We start from the raw sequence: 20,905 nt of genomic DNA on the forward strand, positions 1-20,905 counted from the left end.
ATTAAACATACCTATAAAATCTGATATGAAATATAAAATAATAAGGGTGTGTATTAAGAGATCAGAGATGTGTATTTAAATTTCTATACTCTTGTCAAGGAGATTTCGGAAAACGTAATCTTGTTTATGGCCGTCCACATCGGCATGCGTTTCTTCCTAGGGTTCAGAATGACCACATATGACACTGAAAACATGCCGCATTTTTCACCCATTGATAATCTGGAAGATCATGTTTTGGTGACGGGTTCAAAGGTTGTCAAGTTTGGTTAACCAATGTCAGGTTTTGAAAGAGTCCCCAATAGTAATCCACAGTTTACAGAAAACATAATTTAGCTTCGCCAAGTTAAAACTCCATCAGTTTCCCAATAGATAACCACAGTTACCACATATTGTTCTACACTGTAATTAAATGCGGTGAGGAAGTAATTCTCAGTTATGCAGTAATGTAAACTAGATCCACATTTCAATTGTATTTGGTCTGTGTTTAACAACGCAGTCAAAATCAAGAAAAGGATAAACATCAAGTGAAATTGCAATATCCTTATCCTTCACCCTCATCAAGCCTAAGTTTTTTTTTTTGGTAGTAAATTCAAGCTTGTGAAATCAGTATCTTCCATCCACACATTGTCATGCATAAAATAAATAAAGGAGAACAACTCCATCAAACATGAGGCTTCAAAGAGCTCAAGTAATAGCAGAGATCTAAAGGAAAGAGAATTACATGATTCTATCGTAGACTTAAAAGTATGTTGCGAGGAAGCAATATGTACCTTGACAATATACAATGTGCAGGTAGCAATCCTGCAGGGAACAAAACCAAAAACGAAAACCATCTGCTTTGACCCCCAACCAGATAAATTTACATATGCTGTGAATACTGAATGAAGAATTAATTTGCTTGAAGAATTATAATAACTACTATTCCAAATTCACCTTATACATACACCAAAGAAACCAAAAGTAGATTAGCTAACGCTCACTCTGAAGTCATGCAAATGCACATCACATTCTAACAGGTACACGAATCAAAACGGTTCTTATTCAGAATTCTAATGATATAAAGAAACTCATTTCTACACCCAAATGAAATAAGTAAAGCATTTCATACCTGACATCCTAGTAGCCGCTAATTTATCTTAGATCTTTGTAAAAGTATCACGTTTGTGTCTGGCCTTTGTTTCCCTCTCGTGAACCTCTCGATCTTAACTTGGATGATGACCTAATTTGATTTATTAAAGGAACATCTTCATCTTCATCATCATCATCGTCTTCATCCTCATCTTGTTGTTCTTCTTCATCTTGAGCATTTTCATGGTCAGATCCACTAATTGAATCCTCTTCTTCACTTGAACCATGATCATCAAACAGCCTCTTTCCCTGTATATTACGCCTTTTCCGTGGACGACCCCTGCGCCTAACAGAGGTCCCGTCCTTCTCTTCTGCAGTTATTCAAAATCCATCTTAAAACATAGAATTGTATCGGGAGTTTAATATGAGTAGTATTTTACATGTGAAAATCGTACAATAAAGACTAATTGCAATACAAAACCCAACTTCAGCCGTACCTTGCATACCTTCAATCTTTGCAAATTTTTCACGCAAGGTCTGAACGAATGTGTGATATGGACGCCAGCCACTAGGATCTTCATCCATATTAACATTCTCCGTTCTCTTTTGGATATTGACATTACTACTTGCAGAAGTATAAAAATCAGACTAGGAAATATTTTGAAAGCATAAGCTAACATATAAAAGATAATGACTTACATCTCAAGAATATCAGGTGTAGGCAATTTGGACACAAATTGGAGCACAGCACCTTCCAGAAAGGACAGCTGCTTTGGAGTGTCTATAAAAGCATAGTCAATACCCTGGTTAACAATTTTCAAAATGTCTGACTTGTGCTTGTTCTTGGAAACACCTACAAACGTCCCAGAAAGCTGAGCAGCTAGTTCTTGAAACTCTAGAAAATGCTTGCTTGCTAATGATTCATCATCACTTCTAGATAGTTCAACCATATACCGATGGTAGGCCTAGTAAATACAGGAAAATAATTAATTAACTATATATGCGAATAAAATGAATGAACTCAACACAGTAGGTTTACTCAGTATTCATGGGTCATACCATTTTCAGCGCTTCCAAGAAAGTTTTCGCAAGATCATCATCATTCTTCTTCAGGAAAGTTATCAGATGCTTAACTATCTCGGCTACAGTTGTACCATGCATCATGAATCGAGATATAATCTCTGGACCCAGGTACTCCTGCATTAAGCATTTATTAAAGGTGCACCTAGAAAAAATTGTTATGTAAAATGTAACCAGAATTATATTACATTCTGGGAAGGGAATTGTACAAGAACACATGAGCAAGTAAATGCTAGGATATCAAAGCATAGCCCACCAGACTACACATGATGGCCATTCAACAGAACAAAATACTAATTCATATCTATAGATTTAAGTCATATAATCTTCACCTTATAAACTTTATCAGTAACAGCTAACCGTACAGCAGCCATCATGACAGTATCTCTATTTGTTTCCTCAATATACTCTTTGTTCCCATCGTCATCTTCCGTGTCATCTGTGAAAAGGCAATTGCAAAGTAAAATTCGAGAGGAAGAAAATGAACATCTCTTTTATCATTTGGCAATTGGTTATCAAACACCGTAAGATCGTATTTCACTCAATCATAAGTGAACAAAATATCACTGCTACTCTGTAGAGGAAATTATAAAACTTGAATACCTGAAATACTGAGCTGTTGCACAGAAAGTTTCCAGAACTTTTGAAGAACTGATGCATCTGGAGAATATCCTAATTTTTCCAGCTTCGATGAAGAAAAGTTTGTCTTTTTGAACAGTCTAGACAAATCAGTGAGTATAACACAGACCTGGGACATACAGATAATCAAAGTATGACATATCTTTAGTTGACCTCTGAAGTTTCAAAAAGTATTGAACCATTGTACTATCATAATTTTTCAGAAATTTTGACAGAATTAAGGATGCAAATCCATACCCAGCGAGCTAGTTGATTGCAACGATTACCCTCCATTTCCAGACAGCTGCTAAGGAGGTACTCTAACCGCTCTGACAAAAAATCACGTTTCGCTAATAGGGAAGATAAAGATGCCTCTGAGATAGCAGGACTATGTATGATGGCATGCAGACACCATTGCACATGCATATACATGTTGAGAAGCAGAAAAGTGACAACCTGAAATGAGTATCAAAAAAATAATGAGCAACTGCAACAAAGCAACAAACAATAGAGCCTATTTTCGGAAGGTCCATTTATTACACCTGATCATCCTTGTTTGTATAGCTCTGAAGAGTTGAGACCATATCTTCATACAAACTTTCAATAGGCACATTTCCTGACAATTGAAGCTCATACATTCTTTTCAAATTTACAAGAAGAGGATATTCATCACCACCATCCTGCAGTTACAGTTCACATCAATGTGTTATCCTTAAAAAGTTAAGAAGGAAAAAAGTATGGTTCAGAATATACCGCCACTTCTTTCATCGCAGGTTTAAGCTTACTATGAATAAGCTCATCATGAAGTTCCTTTACTAAATTGCGGGCAGTATCTTTTAGCTCCCCTTGACTGTCCGTTGAACAAAACATGATAGCATTAGCACAAGATCTCAGTGCCTCCTTCTCACCATGTTTGAAAAATGCCTCTTTGATCAGTTGAATGACGGTTTCAAAATTCTGAAAGCGTATAGGCACTTACTTTGAGAATAAGTTGTATAAGAATATTAAATAGAATGCAATGAAAAACAATCAGTACTCCACCTGTTCCTGCCTCCTTTTGGAATATAGCCCAAGATTCATGTGTAGAATAATGTCAACCAGTGATGGTATTTTTGCTTTGTCTGCCATGAACTTACGGAGAAGTAGTGGATAATTCTTCATCATGGCAAGAGTTATATCCTGTTTGTTGTGCTCAAATACATCCTAACACAATTGAAGGAAAGATTTAAAAACTCAGTAGTCATAGTATACATCAGTTAAACCAAACAAGATAAGGACAAAGAGGAAAACAGCACAGTGAAGTTCATGATAAGCACATGATATAAGAAAAAAAATATTCTCTGGCAATCAAGCAAGAAAAAGAAGACTATGAACTATGAACTTTAATGTTACAAAGGAGCAACTGTGAAGATAATAAGCAATCAGGCAAGAACATTGGATTTACAATTGAAGAGTGTACATAATTACCACCAGGCCGGAAATACTAAATTGGACAAAGATTTAAATTGTGCTGAAAACAAAGTAAGGAAATGAAAGATAAAGTTAAAAGTTACGCACTTTTTGAGCTTTAGTGTAGTATGGCTTTCGATTATCAGTAGCAGGAACTATCCTCTCTCCTACAGCCTTTTTGACAGATGCACAAAGAAGTCGTACCAAGTTTGTTGCATCCTCATCAGTAAGCTCAATCAATGGATTCTCGTCCAAGAGCATGGAGATAATACACTTCCAATCCTACAAGTGGAATATGAAATAATATCCTCAGATAAGAGGACCGATAATATGCACATTCAATTCCCTTTTTACATTTTGTTCTTACAATTGATTTGTGAATGTTATTTGGCCAGCTAGAATATCATTTTCTAGAGTATACATCATGATGTCGATCAAAAGATAATTCAAACAGACTTTTTTAGAGATAGTAGCCACTTTCCAACAGCAAAAGAAAAAAAAAATAGGGTGCTTTGCATAAAGAATTTCAAAGTATTAAAACTACAAAAGGTCAGAGACAATTTAGAGTGAACTTCAAAGTATAAAAAAGTGGGTTAGCAATAATAACTTCCACTTATAGAATAGAAATATAACAATGAAATTTAGGTGTACAACTTTTATAGTTTATAAAAGTAACAAACCTTCATGGCATTCATGTATTCCCAGACATCATCAATTACATAAACGCTAAGAATTGGATCTGCAGAGAACTCTCTTAGTATCTGCAACATTCTGCCGAGCTGGACCTCAGAAGAATTATTGTCAACACCTACAAAGGGTATCATCATGAGCAAAAGTACTTTAAAACTCCAATAATGAACATCATCAACAACACAACAGAGTCTATAGAAAAGTGAACCTTTTGCACCAGACTGGGAGCTAATGAACTTTTGAGAAATCAAGTGTTCATACACTAATGCTCCTATAGCATGCCTGATCTCTGCTGGATCATCAATAAGCAAATCATATAAAGGACCCAAGTCATCATCTGGTAGAAGCTGATGTCTGCAGCATAAGAAAACCAATGAGCCTTTGACAAAGCCAGATAAAAAAGGGGCAATTTGCAAAAATACCTACGAAATCACCAATTTAAGATATAAATAAAAAGTTTCCAAAAACAGGCATTTACCTTAAAAGCTGTTTAACAAGGCCAATGGCACAAACAGCCACAGAAATATCTATGTCATCAGCAAGCTCAATCATCCGAGTAGAAAATCTTTCGGTGAATAGGCCCAGAGTTGGCACATTATCATCAACCTCATAAAGATTTTGTAATGCAAGGACTGATGCTTTTCTTACACCAGCATTCTAACAAGCAGTAAGAGAGAAAAATAAATGGGGTTTGTCTAACTCATTAGCAGAAATCTAAAGAAAACTAATTCAGGAACTCAAACATACTTTGTCATTCAATGTCCATCCAAGATATTTCAAGTATAAATCCTGCAAGAACATTGATGGATATGACAAAATCCACACGCCGAGTGCCTCTATACAAGACGTCCGAATATTTGGTTCAATGTCTCGGTAGCGATGCACAAATAACCTATACATTAGTAAAGCGAAGTAAGAATTATAAGAGTAAATATGAATTTCATCAAATCAGATCAGTATCCTCTGCTTCTTACTAACAAATCTAAGTCAGAATATCCTACCCTTGAAATATATTCCGCATCATCTGCTCTAGAAGAGTTATGTTTTCATGAGTCGTCGAGAACCTCTTGTTCAGTGACTCCACACGAGGTCCTTCAGATTGTTTCTTTTTCTCAGCCTCTAATTGTCTTCGAGTAGTTTCACGCTGAAGACCAAGTGTTTTAGCAACAGTTATGAACGAAGTGACAAGTTGGAGACCCATCAAAGTAGCAGTTTGCCGATAAACTCTTGGAGGAGTGCTGCTTAACATAAAACCAGAAAAGCCCGGCCACAGTGCAGTTAACAAATGCATTTACTTTGAAAAGACCATGATAGAGCAATTATATATCCCATACAAATTTTCAAGCACTGACCATGATAGAGCAATTATATATCCCATACACTTCTCGAACAAAATCTGATCAAACAATGGCCCGTGTTGACATTCGCAGACCAACTTATCCCAGAATGATTGGAGATTGTCTTTTATGTTTTTGAACTCCTTTTTCGAACTTTGGTAATCATCAACGTTACCCTAGGAGGTGAAATTAGTTAAGGAAAAGGTTTGGGATAAATCTTGATATATAATCAATTGATTATGAACAGAAAAAGTGTCAAAAAGTGAAAAACAGGTAAGCGTGATATAGCATAAGAGAGTAAGATGAAGAAAGATAATCTTAATAAGGAACAACTGCAGGATACATTTCTAGCAAGCTCCACAAGTGCAACCACAACATCATCAACATTAGTCTCGTCCAGCAACTCTTCTTTGATATGATACTTAGCTCCGCATGCCTGAAAATATGTCTAGTCAATTGCAGGCTACTTTTGTTATTAAACTCTATACTTAGACAACCAACCTATTCCAGAATTAAAAATCCAACTGAGATTGAAAAAATCCAACCCACTTGACTCTATAAAATACTCTTTCGAACATTCATTGTGAAATGTTATTCCGGTCGAGAGTCTTAAAATGTCTTCCAAATTACCTCAAACAGCATTGTCAAGAGTTCAACAGTAGCAGGTTTAGCATCCTTTTCGTACCGCTCCACCCAGAGCTTGACCGCTTGTGGAATAAGTTTCCCGTTTCCCTTGACGACCTCTGCAGAGATTGAAAATGTCAATAGCCTACATGGACATAACACTACATGCTTCATGCGTTTCAGGCCGAATCACTATTTAACATAATTACTATCTAGAAGTCGCAAAACAAGGAAAGAATGTAGAAGGATATAGTTAAATTCTTCGTTATTGAGCTAAAAGATCTCCAACCAACCTAAATTGTTAGCAATTTGTACACAATTAATCGAACCAGCCAGTGAAATCAAGTAAATTACAGTGACAAGTAATTCAGTAATTCAGAGCAAATGAAATCATAGTGATTCTTTAATTTACAGAGCAGCGAATAGTTTCGGAAGTACCGATCAAAGTGAGAGCGGAGGCTTTGGGCGGCGCGGCGGCGGGGCCACTGGGAGGGCGACCTCGTTTAGCTTTAGGACGAGGCGCTTCGAAATCGTCCGGCGAGCTCTCGCGGTCCACGTGTTCACTGGCATCGCCACCGTTGTTGTTCTCGGTAGTGAATCGAGACTGAGCCCTAGTCCGCTTCGGCTGCTCAACAAAAACAAGGACGCAAGGTCAAATTACGAAGTCAATTTCGAGAACGGAGAGAGATTAAGCGAGAAATGAAACTCACGCGGCCGGCGGGGGCTGGTTCCTCCATGGCCGTTCTGGTTTTGAGTGACTGGATTTTGACCTAAATTGCAGAGGGGAGATAGAGAGAGAAGAAGCAAAGGGAGCAGCAAATCTCCCGCCTAAGGGAAACGGAACGTTTAAGATCTGAAGGCTAATGATGATTTAGCGATTTATATACTCTTAACATTTTGAGCATCTTACCGAATGACGTGTAGGATGATGAGAATTAAAAAAAATGATATAAAAACATAATGATCAAATATATGAATTGTTATAAACGGTTAAGATTACGTCGTATAAATGCATGTCGTGCATACAAGAATTTCCACTCTAATGAGTCTAATCTGTATTGGGAGTCATGGAACGGCAACGCACATTGACAATCTTTCTGTTTACATGGCATTTATTTTCTCTAACCAAAATAAATTAGTAAAAAAATTAAGGAGGGAATTTGTTCATAATCAACAACATAATTTCTTTAGAATGTGTGTTTAAACCAAAAAGAATATAGAACAGCGGAAGAGATGAATCGATACCGATTTCAGATGGTTGGATCTATAAGTATTTAGAAATCAATTCCTATAATTATCGATGGAACATACACATCAATTTTCATTCATTCACGTGTTAATAATAAACACATTACTTTTACCCATAATCATTTCAATTCATTTGTTAAAGCATGAATCGAGGAATAGTAGAACCGCCTATTCCACTTTTAAGATAGCATCTTTAACAGTTTCTTCATAATTTCTCTATTATGGAGAAGCAACAGATTCTCTATTTTAGAGATTTGATGACCATTCCCCAAATCCTTCTTTAAAATTTTAGAGTTTGCTGAAAATATAAGGAATTTGGCTTTCTCTCTCGTCACATTCCCCATTTAGGAAAAAATTTTAGAAAATCTGTTAGAGCAAAACAATCAAAATCTTCCCTAAAAATGAGAAAACCAAGAATATGGAGAAGCTGTTAGAGATGCTCTAACTATGGAAACACAAGTAATGCATTGCACTATGAACGAAATAATAAAAAAACATGAATATCCAGACCATTTTTTTTTTTCCTGAGAATAATATCCAGACCATTTGATGCAATATAACATATGAACGTTAAGGGTACATAACTTAAGAAACCTCCTGTGCAAAGACATGTCATAACTTAAACCTACATAGGGGCAAAGCCACCTTTTGAGTGATACATGGCACCAGAAAGCAACATGATTGCTGCATCGCAGCTAACACAGTAGAGGATCATTGGTTGGCCATAATCGCTTAGATCATAGAATGTCGATTCCCTTAAGGGGGTACATAAAGCAGCATCAAGAAGCATTGGCCATCGACTCGATTAGTAACTGGTAGCCTTCTGGTATAGCCGACTGTGTATGGACACATGCAGCCAAAGCAGGAATATCAGCATTCACGTCTAAAATCCTTGCAAGTAAAAGCATCAAATGAAAATCTGCAATTCGCTTCACATATGGAAGACTCTTAGCACGGTCCAGATGGGTTTTCAGAGCCCCCAACGTCACTGGGGTGATACGATTCTCAATGGGAAAGGTGGATGAAAGAGGCCCCTGCATCAAGTACTGATGAGTCCTTGTTCGTTCCGGTATAAACACAATAAGAACAAAATACAAAAAGAACATACGGAAGCGAGTATGCATCAACTTTATGAATTAAGCATTCTTAAGTACATAACCTAATGATAACCAAGTACACTACCCACCTCATACCCATCATTTTCAATACTTTAACCTAGTCAATCTAATCCTTGGCCGTATAGAACAAAACGCATCCTTTATTTTTGCTGATGTGTCCATACCAATCTGAAAGGCACCGCCATCACTAAGGAAGCCTTTGTATAGCAAAGCTATAGGCTTTGTTCCCCCAATGAATCAGATTATTTTTCACCCCAATAATATGTTTCCACTACTGATATCCAGAATTAAGTCTAGCATATGCACAACTTAGCTCTTTTTCCTAATATACCAAACCATGTAAGCTGAAGAAACTTCACATGCCAAACACAGTTTGCAGTTGAAGCCTTCAAGGCAGTTTAAAGCCATCCATTTTAAAGGAAAGAATACCCCAATGAAAAGAAGCCACATTAAGGGGGAGATGCAAAAATCTTTCCTCTTAAACTGCCAATTTTACAAGTTCAAAATTTCTATCTCCACCGTTATAACAAATCTTAATACTCTAGTTAATAAACCACAAAATCCTATTAACCTTAAGTTGAAACAAAACCAAAATGATCTACTGAAAGTTACTAAAAAGCTGCAAATGCTGAGACAAAAACAACATGAAGAAATAAGCTTATAGCAGAGAAGTGCAGAACCAAAAGCTATGTTAAACCATCAGCTATCAATGAAAAATATACCATCCTAGATGCACCTATGATGATGCACAACAAACATAACGACGTTAGGAGAGAGGGAATGTCCATAACGAGATAGAAAACCAAGAGAAAATAAGAGAAAGCTTAGTCACTCAACCTGTGACTCAGACCAGTCCCTTGCAAAATCTACAGGAACTTTTCTACATCCCATCTTATAAGCTCAAGAAAAGCAATAAGTTACCACATTTTATTGTCTATCTTATAGTATGAGCTGAATAAGCTAACGAATTGTATATCTCACTGCAGGTTGAATAGTGGACTGATAAAGAAAATCTTTGGAGGATTACTACTGGTTTGATATCAATATTATTGCCTATCAAGTTTCAGCAGTTCCTAGATACCCGCTAAAGATGAAGGTAGTCATGCCCCCAGATACAAACTCCAAGAATGAAGTATCCCCATTTTATAAGCTCCTAGAAGCACTCATGCTCAAAAGCTACAGGGTTACTGACTCTAAGAGTTCGTACAAGCAACAATGTGCAAACATACTTCTTTGGACTAAACACCTATACCACAATGAGACGCAATGCTATACCAGGCTCTATCATACTTCGCTATCAGCTAGAATAAAGGATCAGCAAGATAAACAAAACAATCTAGAAATATATAGTGCAATATAAACTCACTCAAGTACAACAACACAAGCAAGTATAGAGAATTTATGCTTACCTGGTGATCGAAGATCTTTACCACCACCAAGAAGAAATCATTGTCCACTTCTCTAGTATCCTTCACTCCGACAACAACATCCTTCTTCATCTTGGACAGCTTCGGATCCTGATCCTCCCCAATCTCAGTCTCGAACCACCCCTCCTTAAACAACCTAATGCACATATCACTCATCTGAAAAGCTTCGAAATGCACATCAGCAGCACCATCCTCATTCACCTCCAGCTTCACCATTGCAGTCACCCACTCCTTGAGCTCACTCTCGGCATGAAACTCCGCAGCCTGCAGCACCTCCCTATTCGACAATGTATAGTCCTTCTTGTCCTGCCCAACCGTCTGAGTGAATATAAACCCTACCCGCCTCATCCCCAACCCCAACGCAATCGCCTCCACCGCCTTCTCCTCCTCCGGGTCCCGGAAAAACGTCAGATTCTCCTCCGTCCCCTGCTGCGGCGGCTCGTAGATGAAATCCACCTCCACTTTCCCCTCCTCCGACACCGTGCCGTACATGAACCCGCCGCGCTTGACGGCGAAGGCGAGCGTGTCGTTCACGTAGTGCTGGAACGCGTTGGCGCAGTCGCGATCGAACGAGACGAGCTCGCAATGCGGAGTCTCCTGGCGCGTGACCTTCATCTGCTTGGCGATGAGGTCGTCCATGGTCATCTTCCGGCCGAACGACCCCGCCGGGTGGAAATTGGGCCCGGCGACGGTGCGTTCCCCCTCGTAGGCCAAGAACACAATCGAGCCGTGGCCCAGGTTGAGCGCCGCGAGAGGAGTGTTCGGATTAGCCATGTCGACGAAGCGAGTGAGGTCGTCGGCGGTCTTCGCCAACAGAAGGTTTTGATTGGTGGAGAGGGTTTGGTTTTCTAGAGGGATTCGAAGATTGTTTTGAATCAGGGATTTGAGCTCGCCCACTGTCGCGTTTGGGTTGTCGACTGTGAGGCGTTCCAGGCCGTCTCTGCTTCGAATTCTGAGCAACATGGTTCGCCGGAATCGGTGGCGGGGATTTTGGGGGTTCGGGATTTGGTTGGGTTTTGATGAGGGTGAGAAGATATGAATGGATTGGTGAAAGTTGAGGGAAGAAAAGGTTTGGGATTTTACAAAACTTGTGGGAGGGGAAAAGGAGAGGAATCAGTTCGGAAACTGGAAGGAGTAGACGGTGAGATTTCAGAGAGTGAGGAGAAGTATCAAGTGGCGGGCTGATTAGTAGTGACAGTTCGATTGGGCTTATTTGGGCCAGCTGATCAACCAAAGGTCCAAACTTTAATTTCTTTTGCACCGACCAAAGTGATGAGATGGTTTTTGATAACATTAATTTTGTATTGTATGACTACTGCTTAGTGATGCCTTGAATAGCATAGGATTTTTTTTTTTTTAGTAAAAATGAATAATTCATTAATCAAAGGAAAATCCTAATTACAAAACCTGCAAACTCGAGGCCGAGAAACTGCAAATAACAAAGAGCATGGGTCTCCAACTCGATCAAACTAGAAAAAGTGAAATGAAACCAACAACTCATTATAATCTGGACCAGAGGTCCTACAACCGAAAGCATAAATGTAACACTACCAATCAATCTACCACACCAACCACCCATGTTTGCAGGCATTGTCATCGCCGTCGTCGCCAAATATCGTTAAGTAGTGAGGAGTACTAAATCAAAGCAATGATACCCGAGTAACTGCTGCCAATCAAATCTCAATACATAGATCATATGAAAACCTACACCCATAGGAGGAGCTCCACCAAATTAACACACCATACAAACCATAATCAATATCCAAGTAATGAAGTAGCTGTGGCTGACGAAAGATGACTGAGAACCAGAGCAAGAACCAAAACCAAAGAAAATGGGGGGTGTTGAATAGCGCGCATAGTTAGGGAAATGCAATTGAGATGAAATTTGGTAATCAATGTAATCGAGATGATATTGGTATCTCAAATTTCATATGACATCACACTATATATATTTAGATTTTGCCTTTGTTATCAATTTATTCATACATAAGTTCTCTTTGTTTCATGTTCTAAACATAGGTGAGTTTGAAATATTAAGATATTTGAGGCAATTAAAGTTAGACATAATTTCGTTGTTTCTTTTTCTTTGAGCCAATAAAATTGTTTATTTTTCTTCAACCAAATAAAATTAATATGATAATTTGTACACCAACCTACATGAATCTTGTGCTTTATAATATATATAGTGAAATATTAATGTGTTTATGATTGTTATTTCACGCCGATTATTCTTTGGCGTACGTGCGTTTGTAGTGCAAGATTTTGATTGTGTGCTTTGGGGTATTGCATTGATCATAGACGGAATTACTAAGTAGATCTAATATAAAGGAAATTAAATAAGTTAAAAAGTCTGAAATTAAAAAGAAAATCCACTTAAATGTTTCAATTAAACGAAGGTACAGATTAAAAGAAAGTACAAAACATTATTGTAAGAACATGAAAACTCGGTAGCTAAAGCATAAAAATCTAACCAGTTCTGAATAAAGATAAAGACAATGCATTATTATTTCCTAGTACCCCGGGCCGGTATATAGTGAGTCACTTAGACCATCCCTGTACAAGGAAGTCATATCAGGAATTGGCCCAGGAATATTGTATGGAGGTTGAACTTCTTCTTTGGCACTCCTCCTATTTTCACTATTATTGCTCCTTCTGTTAGGCACATTATGATTGTGGTGGTCTCTATACAAGTCCAGCATATCTGGAATCCCCCCAGGAATTATGTATAGAGGTTGATGGCAGTTTGAATCAGATTTCTGCGTTTGATTGTTGCCCTTTCCGGTATTTTTGTTGGAGGAGTCACCTGCGTGGTTATTGCTTGATGACTCGCCTTTCGAATACTTTTTTTGCGATTTCTTGAACATGATGTCCTTGCTCCTTGTCTTCACGAACTCGACTGATCGATTTGCAGCTTGTAACTTAGATTGTTTTGCTTCTTGGCTTTAGCTGTGTATGGATTCGTAGGGGCTTGGTAGCCTTTATATAAGGTAGAAGTAAGGTCTTACTTCAAGTTGTGTTAGGAAATCTACTTACTCCTATTGAACATAAGTCGTGATTCTCCAGTCCCAGATTAGGAAAGTAATATATAGTTTGTCTTTTTGAGCAACAGGCAAAATTTTGTAATCCTAGTCGTTGCCAAATTCCTAAACTTTCTGGGTTTATCTTTGTAAGTTAAACTTTGGTAAGTTAATTTTTGCTCCATATTGGCAAACTTTCGGTACGGCGACTAGGATTTGGCTAACTCTACAAGATTAGGCAAGTAGTAATTTAATTTAATTCTAAAACCAAGCTTTTGGTTCACGATTCTACTTATTTTTCACTAATTTAATTCCTAACTAACACTGTAAAACTTAATTTTTCTTAGTTAATTTGCCTTTCTTAGTTAATTTGCCGGTTCCTAGTACTATATCATGTATAGATACAAAGTTACAAACTACAATGGACTGCTTTTCTGCCATCCGATTGATATGTCTACACTGTTTTATCATGCAGGCGCGGACAATAACTAGTTGATGCTCCTCAACCTTATAGCAGCTGGTACACCGGTTTATATTCTCAATTCATGCATTTGTTCTAGTGATATATAGAGTTATTTTGGTTTTTGATATAGAGACTTGAGTTACCATACTCAAGGACAAGCATTTTGCCAATCAGTAGTTGATCATATTGGGATCGATATAGTTCCTGGTGATCCTCTGGATAGTAGCATGCATTCTTCTGAGGCCATGCCACTTGAGCCATATCAACGTCATGCTCATGAGTTTCTGGTCAAGACAAGGCGTCGTCGAAAGGGAATGAGTGAGGATGTCAACATATACAAGTTTTTCGACGAGGCCATGGTGATGGAATTTCCTCAGCAGGCTGCTGATCCATATGCATTTTAGCCTGTTGAATCCTTATTTCTGTCCTATGCCTTCAATTTTTCCATTGTAAGATAATTAGTTAGGCAACTTAATTACTGGTACTCTAGGCATATATAATTGATAGTTGATTTTTGTGATCGGCCTATACAACTACGTGCATCTGTGCACTTATATACTATATAGATGCGCTTCTGAATGAAATCTAATAATACTGCATCTTGGTAACCCTTCCCTTGAAACTTTGATGATACTATTATGTTATTGAATAGACAACACTGAATGATTTAAACAACCCAGGTCACTGCAGGCTGTATTATTATTATTATTCATGAACAGCCTGAATATATGGTTTAAACAACCCAGGTTACTGCTAGCTAGCTATGTGATTCTGCAAATTTAAGTTATTTAACGCCATAAAAGTTGTATGTATGATCAACTAGATCCTAGCTAGCTAGTTAATATATGGTCATGTTCAATCTGGGCCAGTCTTCATTTGCAACAAGATTTGCTATTAGATGGAGCTGTCAGAACCATGCCTGGGTGCCTCTAGCTAGGGTTACTAACATGCATGAATTAGAGGGATTGATTGTTGATTAACAGCTTTTAAGTATCATTGTTTAAAGATTAAAAATTTTGTGATTTGGTACTATATATTGTTGAATTACTAACATGCATACAAGATTTAAAGGGATTTGTTGTTGATTAAGGCTAGTGTTATTAACACACTTTTTTGTGTTATTGACACGTCTCATTTATAATGAGAACCAATCATGAAACAAATTCAAGTGACAAGTTTGTAAATAAAATTAAAATGTGTGGATAGAAAAATATATATAAGGTGTATGTTAATAACACAAAATGGTGTGTTAATAAACATGCATGATTTATTGTGAACTACTAATCATCATTGTTAAAAGATTAAAAATCTTGATGAGTTTGGTATTATTGTGAACTACTAACATGCATGATTTATTGGGATTAATTAGTTGTTGATCAATAGTTTCAATTATCATTGTTAAAAGATTACAAATCTTGATGAGTTTGGTACAATTGTGAATTACTAATTAACATGTCTGATTTAAAGAGACTAGCCTCTTAACACACACGCTCACGTGTGTATCAATTTGTTTTTTTGTTTTTTATTTAAGTTTTTTTAATATAAAAAATTGCTTAACTTTTTTTTTAAAAATTTGTTAGCCAGTTTTCTTTTGATGAAGTGGATCGTCAGAAAGCCAATAACTGCTCCACATTTGTTGGTTTTTTTTATATTTTCTGTTATATATATACATATAATTACAACAAAAACATTTAGACATTAAATTATAGTGTTATTGAAATGTAATAAAAATGGACAATTTGGGTACTTTAAAAAATTGGTGAAGCCTTTAACACCAAATGCACGCTTCGCATTATAGGAGTGGAGATGAAGATTAGTTGATTATAATATGAGTTAGATATAGAAGCTAGGAAATGTATCACAATATGAGTTTTTATTTTTATTTTTTATTTTTATTTTATTTTTTTAAAAAGGTATCATAATATGAGTTGCTTGGTTAAAGCAACAAGTATTGTTTTATCATTTATTAATAGATTATGCGTAAAAAACGATAACATGCTTCAAGTTCGACTAGCTATCTGATCCATAAACACAAGTGTTTCTGCATAAACCTCTAGGCTATATAGAAGCACGATGGGACATGAACATACATGACACAACATTTATAGTGATTCACCATGCCAACGAAGGACATGACTACATCCACTTGAATCTACTATCATGAGGCCTCAATGCCTTTGGTGTTACAAGTGTGGAGTAGTGAAGTTGGGATGGAGTTGGATCAGTTAAGATCCTTTCTACATATGGGAAACCTTCATTTTATAGTTAAGAAATGTTTCCTCACATTACATGTTTCCAATGTGGGACAAGGTGCAGACATATCTTCTCATGATGCTTTCTTGTAGATCTTGGAGGAGCACATTCCCGATGTGGTATCGATGATTCTTTACCATGGCGAGGTAACCCAAATCTACTATCATGAGGCCTCAATGCCTTTGGTGTTACAAGTGTGGAGTAGTGAAGTTGGGATGGAGTTTGATCAGTTAAGATCCTTTCTACATATGGGAAGCCTTCTTTTTATAGCTAAGGAATGTTCCTCACCTTTTTATAGCTAAGGAATGTTCCTCACATTACATGTTTTCAATGCGGGACAAGGTGCAAATATATCTTCTCATGATACATTCTTGTAGATCTTGGAGGAGCATTTTCCCGATGTGGTATCGATGATCGTTTACCATAACGAGGTAATCCAAATGTCGGATGTATGTCGGAGGCGGGACCCGCCATGGCCGAAGCACGGTCTACAAGGTCATTGCTTATGTTTGGCGGTATAATACATACACGTATCTACAACAAGTATTCGAATGAAATAACAAATTTTGGTTGATCGAGTTGGGTCAGTTGGGTGAGAATGTGAGATCAATGGCTGCATGCAGTAGGCTTACTATGTTTTGGAACCCAAAATGCCAAAACATTTGTAGACAATAGAATACAAACTTGCAATGTCTCTGCACACTGGTGGATCTAGCTAAAGCAGATCGAGCATATGAGTCCAAATGAAGTAGAAACCAACAATCCAGCTCTCAAATCAAAACCAGTATCTAGACTAGATGACAAACAATATTTTTGGAAAAGAGAGAATAGAATACTGCAATTCCAGTTATAATATGAATTGGTTTAGAAAAAGAAACAAAGGAATTGAATCCCGTTGTGTCTTTATGTGTGGGGTAGTCACACTCATCACTCTGAGCCCCAACGGTCCGATCCCACACACCAAAATTTGAATTCCTCCATGTTCTTCCTCTTCTTCTTCTTCTCTAGCAATGAAAATATTGTTTTACAATTCAAATTCCAATGAGGATGGTCCAAAAGGATGTGTTAGGAAAATGACCTTATGGTCCATAAGTTATGGAGTTATGAATGGAAGGTCATCTCATTAATTCATGATAGTAATATTTAAGAAACTCAAATGACAATATAGTTAAAAGTTTTCTAAAATTTAAGTTAACGGTTAATATTTTTGATACGGATAATAAATTATTCATTAAAAACTGAAATCACAAGTAAATATAAAATCATAACATATCAAAAATCTGAAATATGCGCGTAAGTTACATCATGATTTTTAATTCAATAATAGACTTCTATTCATTACATTAGTAACCGAGTTGAATCAGTTTTACATGTATCAACACACTTATATGAAACACATCTGTGATTTGTGTAAACAAATCTCTCTCAAAATCAGTACCGAAAGCTAGCTGAGATATCAATAAGGTCAAATTACGAAAATTTGGACGGAATTTCCGCCAGAGTTTGAACAGTGGGGGAGGACTAGTGGAGTGGCACCTTTGTAAATAGGTTCCAAGGAGGAGGTGAAGTTGTTAAAACCAGCGGAGATAAAGAAGAAATTTGAAACGAGAGGCCGTTTGAAATGGAAAAGAGAACAAGTTGGAACTTGAAAAACCCCAAAACCCTTAAATGCAAATCATCAAAGCAACCCTCTGACCCAATCAAATATTTAAACCCACTCTACTCTTCATTCCCACACTCTGAAAGCTTTTCTGGGTTTCCCAATTCAGACCCAGAAACTCCGATGACGGGGATCGTAATGGTGACGAGGGGCGGCGGCTGCGGCGGAGGAGGCGGTGGTGGTGGGTGTAAAGAGGTGAAGAAGAGCGCGGCGGAGGAGCAGAGCCAGGTGTCTCTGGTGGATGTTCTGTTGGCGGCGGTGAGGAAGTCGATGGTGGCTTGCCGTGTGGAGAGAGGTGAGGAGGTGATCTCCGCCGTTAATAATACTATGGAGATCGGGTGGCCGACGAATGTGCAGCATGTGACGCATGTGACGTTTGATCGGTTTAATGGGTTTCTGGGTCTGCCGGTGGAGTTTGAGGTTGAGGTTCCTGGTCGGGTTCCGAGTGCTAGGTGAGGAAAGGCCTTGTCTTTGGTTTGTGGGTGGTGTTGGATTTGTGTTTTTTGAATTGGGTCTTGGTTAATGATTGAATTGGTGTTGGTTTTGGTTTGTGGGTAGTGTTGGGTTTGTGAAATTTGAATTGGGTTTTGCTTGAATTACTGTTGGTTTTTGCTTTCTGTGTAGTTTCGGGTTTGTGCATAATGCTTGGATTACTGTTGTTTAGGGTGTTTCTCCTTTTTAGAGGTTCTGAGACTTGAATTGAGCTGATTGGCTGGGTTGGTGTAGGAGAGTGAGCTGAATTGCTGCTCTTTTAGCTCTTTAAGCTTCTGATTCAGGGTTTTGAAGTTGGGTTAGCATTGAGTACTGTGTTTTGGTAAATTCTTATACCTATTACATGCTTGGTTACTGAGAAATTGTTGATCTTTTATTTGAGTCGGTGTTCTAGTCAAGTTGAGGTGGTTTTGAAAGCCATACAGTTGGATTTGGTCAATGTGCAATTTTCTTCTTTAAATTCTGGCTCTTGCATGTTCTGAAATTCGCATTACCGTAATGCCATAGTGGAGATCTAACTCTTTACGTGAGACTGAAAGTTCTGATGTAGCTTATATAGTAAGTAGAAAAGCAATTGTTGCGGTTGACAGTTAAGTTCTTACTTGCATTCACTGTGTTTTATGTCTAACTTTTGGACCATCTACTTTATGCAGTGCAAATGTGTTTGGCGTCTCAGCAGAGTCAATGCAGTTGTCTTTTGATTCAAATGGAAATAGTGTGCCTACTATTCTCTTGCTGATGCAAGAGAGATTATACTCACAAGGAGGATTGAAGGTATAAGATTTTGTCGGATATCAATAGTCTGTTGTATGTATCTGTGAGTTTCTCTTGTTTCCAATTGGTGTTCTTATACTCCTTTTGAAACTTTTGCAGGCAGAAGGAATATTCCGTATAAACCCGGAGAACAGCAAAGAGGAGTTTGTGAGAAACCAGTTGAACAGAGGCATTGTGCCTGATGACATTGATGTCCATTGCTTGGCCGGCCTTATCAAAGCCTGGTTTAGAGAACTTCCTTCAGGAGTGCTAGATGGACTATCTCCTGAAGAAGTTCTGCAGTGCAACACAGAAGAGGAATCCTTTGAGCTTGTGAAGCAGTTAAAACCAACTGAGGCTGCATTACTTAATTGGGCTATTGGTCTGATGGCTGATGTTGTTCAGGAAGAAGAACTCAACAAAATGAATGCAAGAAATATTGCTATGGTTTTTGCTCCAAACATGACTCAGGTAAATAATAACACGAGAATGTATCTCTTTTTCTTAGTGTGCTCCAAATTAAATATGATTGGCTTACCCATTTCTTTTTCCAACTCTTTTCCTGAGCAGATGTCTGATCCACTAACGGCTTTGATGCATGCTGTTCAAGTGATGAATCTGCTTAAGACCCTGATTATGAAAACACTAAGAGAACGTGCAGAGACTGATGAAACTGGAGGGTATTCACCCATGTCATCTTGTTTATCTGATCATCAATCAGAGGAAGACTTGTATAGTCATCCAGACTTGTATAGTCAGCCAGACTTGTATAGTCAGCCAGATATGGATGCCACCTCTGAATTGAGAGGAGGACTAACATCAGATTATGATGAAAATGCCCACTACAGCAACAGCAGTGAAGATGAAGATGAAGTCCGGCCACTCAGTGACATAGAAGAATGCTTCTTAAGACGATTGGATGAGAGGAGAACCACCCCAAATAGCATGGAAATGGTGAATAAACCAACTAGTAAGTCACATGGTGAGTATCCGAGTCCTCAGAGTTGCTCAAGCTTCAACACGGAATCTGGCACATCTTCTGTTGATAGCAAAATTCGGAATTCTGGTTTGTGTGCAAGTTATGGCGAAGACTCTGGGAAATGCACTGATATGGGGAGCCCTTCAGGATCATGCTCAACCTCGAAGGAAATGGATATGGAGGACAGAGTAGTGGAGTCTGTTTCAACTAGACCTAGGCCATTGTTTGCATCTACATGACTGGCATGTCATTTTCATTTCCACTTCATTTCCAGTGCGATCAGATTATGCTTATGCTGCAGATTTCGGTTTGTTGTCCACAGTCGGTTTGCTTCTGTAAATTAGTGGATGCTTTCAGTGAGGATCTAGTTGGACCAAGCGTGGGAGTGTTTGGTTGTGGTTGATCCTGATTGTGACATTTGAAGAAGGAAGGGTTTAGCTTTGGGCTGAAGTTGTGCTTGATTTGTAATATTGTAGGACCTTTAACCTTGACATTTCAGTTGTCTGTCTATTCCATCATACTGATGGTATTCTGTGTGAAAGTGAGATTCTTAGGGAGCTTGTGTTAGCTTTATCTGATCGAAATTGTGCTTGTAGTAATACCATGACATGATTGTAGTATCACTCAAC

At 37.9% G+C, this 20,905-nt stretch overlaps 3 protein-coding genes across 3 annotated transcripts; 1 reads left to right on the plus strand and 2 right to left on the minus strand.

The window, feature by feature from the left end:
• Window positions 1-346: 346 nt before the first annotated feature.
• LOC101307360 (cohesin subunit SA-1-like) lies at window positions 347-7,720 on the minus strand. Its single transcript, XM_004290665.1, has 22 exons — window positions 7,577-7,720; window positions 7,305-7,491; window positions 6,873-6,985; window positions 6,586-6,678; window positions 6,258-6,418; window positions 5,907-6,143; window positions 5,653-5,797; window positions 5,384-5,562; window positions 5,114-5,259; window positions 4,896-5,023; window positions 4,324-4,497; window positions 3,808-3,969; window positions 3,520-3,723; window positions 3,309-3,446; window positions 3,025-3,222; window positions 2,752-2,896; window positions 2,481-2,587; window positions 2,128-2,265; window positions 1,768-2,033; window positions 1,566-1,690; window positions 1,109-1,439; window positions 347-801 (listed from the first exon to the last, which is right to left on the minus strand). The coding sequence occupies exons 1-21, from the start codon at window positions 7,601-7,603 to the stop codon at window positions 1,156-1,158; spliced, it is 3,357 nt and encodes a 1,118-aa protein (XP_004290713.1). The 5' UTR covers window positions 7,604-7,720; the 3' UTR covers window positions 347-801; window positions 1,109-1,155.
• Window positions 7,721-8,610: 890 nt separating this feature from the next.
• LOC101307653 (NPL4-like protein 2-like) lies at window positions 8,611-11,761 on the minus strand. Its single transcript, XM_004290666.1, has 2 exons — window positions 10,642-11,761; window positions 8,611-9,148 (listed from the first exon to the last, which is right to left on the minus strand). Exons 1-2 carry the CDS (start codon window positions 11,620-11,622, stop codon window positions 8,894-8,896), a joined length of 1,236 nt encoding a protein of 411 aa, XP_004290714.1. The 5' UTR covers window positions 11,623-11,761; the 3' UTR covers window positions 8,611-8,893.
• Window positions 11,762-18,043: 6,282 nt separating this feature from the next.
• LOC101307949 lies at window positions 18,044-20,849 on the plus strand. Its single transcript, XM_004290667.1, has 4 exons — window positions 18,044-18,504; window positions 19,198-19,318; window positions 19,418-19,768; window positions 19,868-20,849. Exons 1-4 carry the CDS (start codon window positions 18,176-18,178, stop codon window positions 20,513-20,515), a joined length of 1,449 nt encoding a protein of 482 aa, XP_004290715.1. The 5' UTR covers window positions 18,044-18,175; the 3' UTR covers window positions 20,516-20,849.
• Window positions 20,850-20,905: the final 56 nt, after the last annotated feature.

The sequence above is a fragment of the Fragaria vesca genome, linkage group LG2 (genome assembly GCF_000184155.1).
Source record: "Fragaria vesca subsp. vesca linkage group LG2, FraVesHawaii_1.0, whole genome shotgun sequence".
NCBI classification, from domain to species: Eukaryota; Viridiplantae; Streptophyta; class Magnoliopsida; order Rosales; family Rosaceae; genus Fragaria; species Fragaria vesca.

Coding starts and splice junctions, on each gene's coding strand:
- LOC101307360 (XM_004290665.1), bottom strand. CDS start 7,603: ATGGAGGAACCAGCCCCCGCCGGCCGC. Junction 6,419..6,585: donor TTGTGGAGCTTGCTAGAAAT/GTATCCTGCAGT, acceptor TTCACCTCCTAG/GGTAACGTTGATGATTACCA. Junction 5,024..5,113: donor CTCCCAGTCTGGTGCAAAAG/GTTCACTTTTCT, acceptor TACCCTTTGTAG/GTGTTGACAATAATTCTTCT.
- LOC101307949 (XM_004290667.1), top strand. CDS start 18,176: ATGACGGGGATCGTAATGGTGACGAGGGGCGGCGGCTGCGGCGGAGGA. Junction 19,319..19,417: donor ACTCACAAGGAGGATTGAAG/GTATAAGATTTT, acceptor AAACTTTTGCAG/GCAGAAGGAATATTCCGTAT. Junction 19,769..19,867: donor TTGCTCCAAACATGACTCAG/GTAAATAATAAC, acceptor TTTCCTGAGCAG/ATGTCTGATCCACTAACGGC.
- LOC101307653 (XM_004290666.1), bottom strand. CDS start 11,622: ATGTTGCTCAGAATTCGAAGCAGAGACGGCCTGGAACGCCTCACAGTC. Junction 9,149..10,641: donor TAAAGATCTTCGATCACCAG/GTAAGCATAAAT, acceptor TACTTGATGCAG/GGGCCTCTTTCATCCACCTT.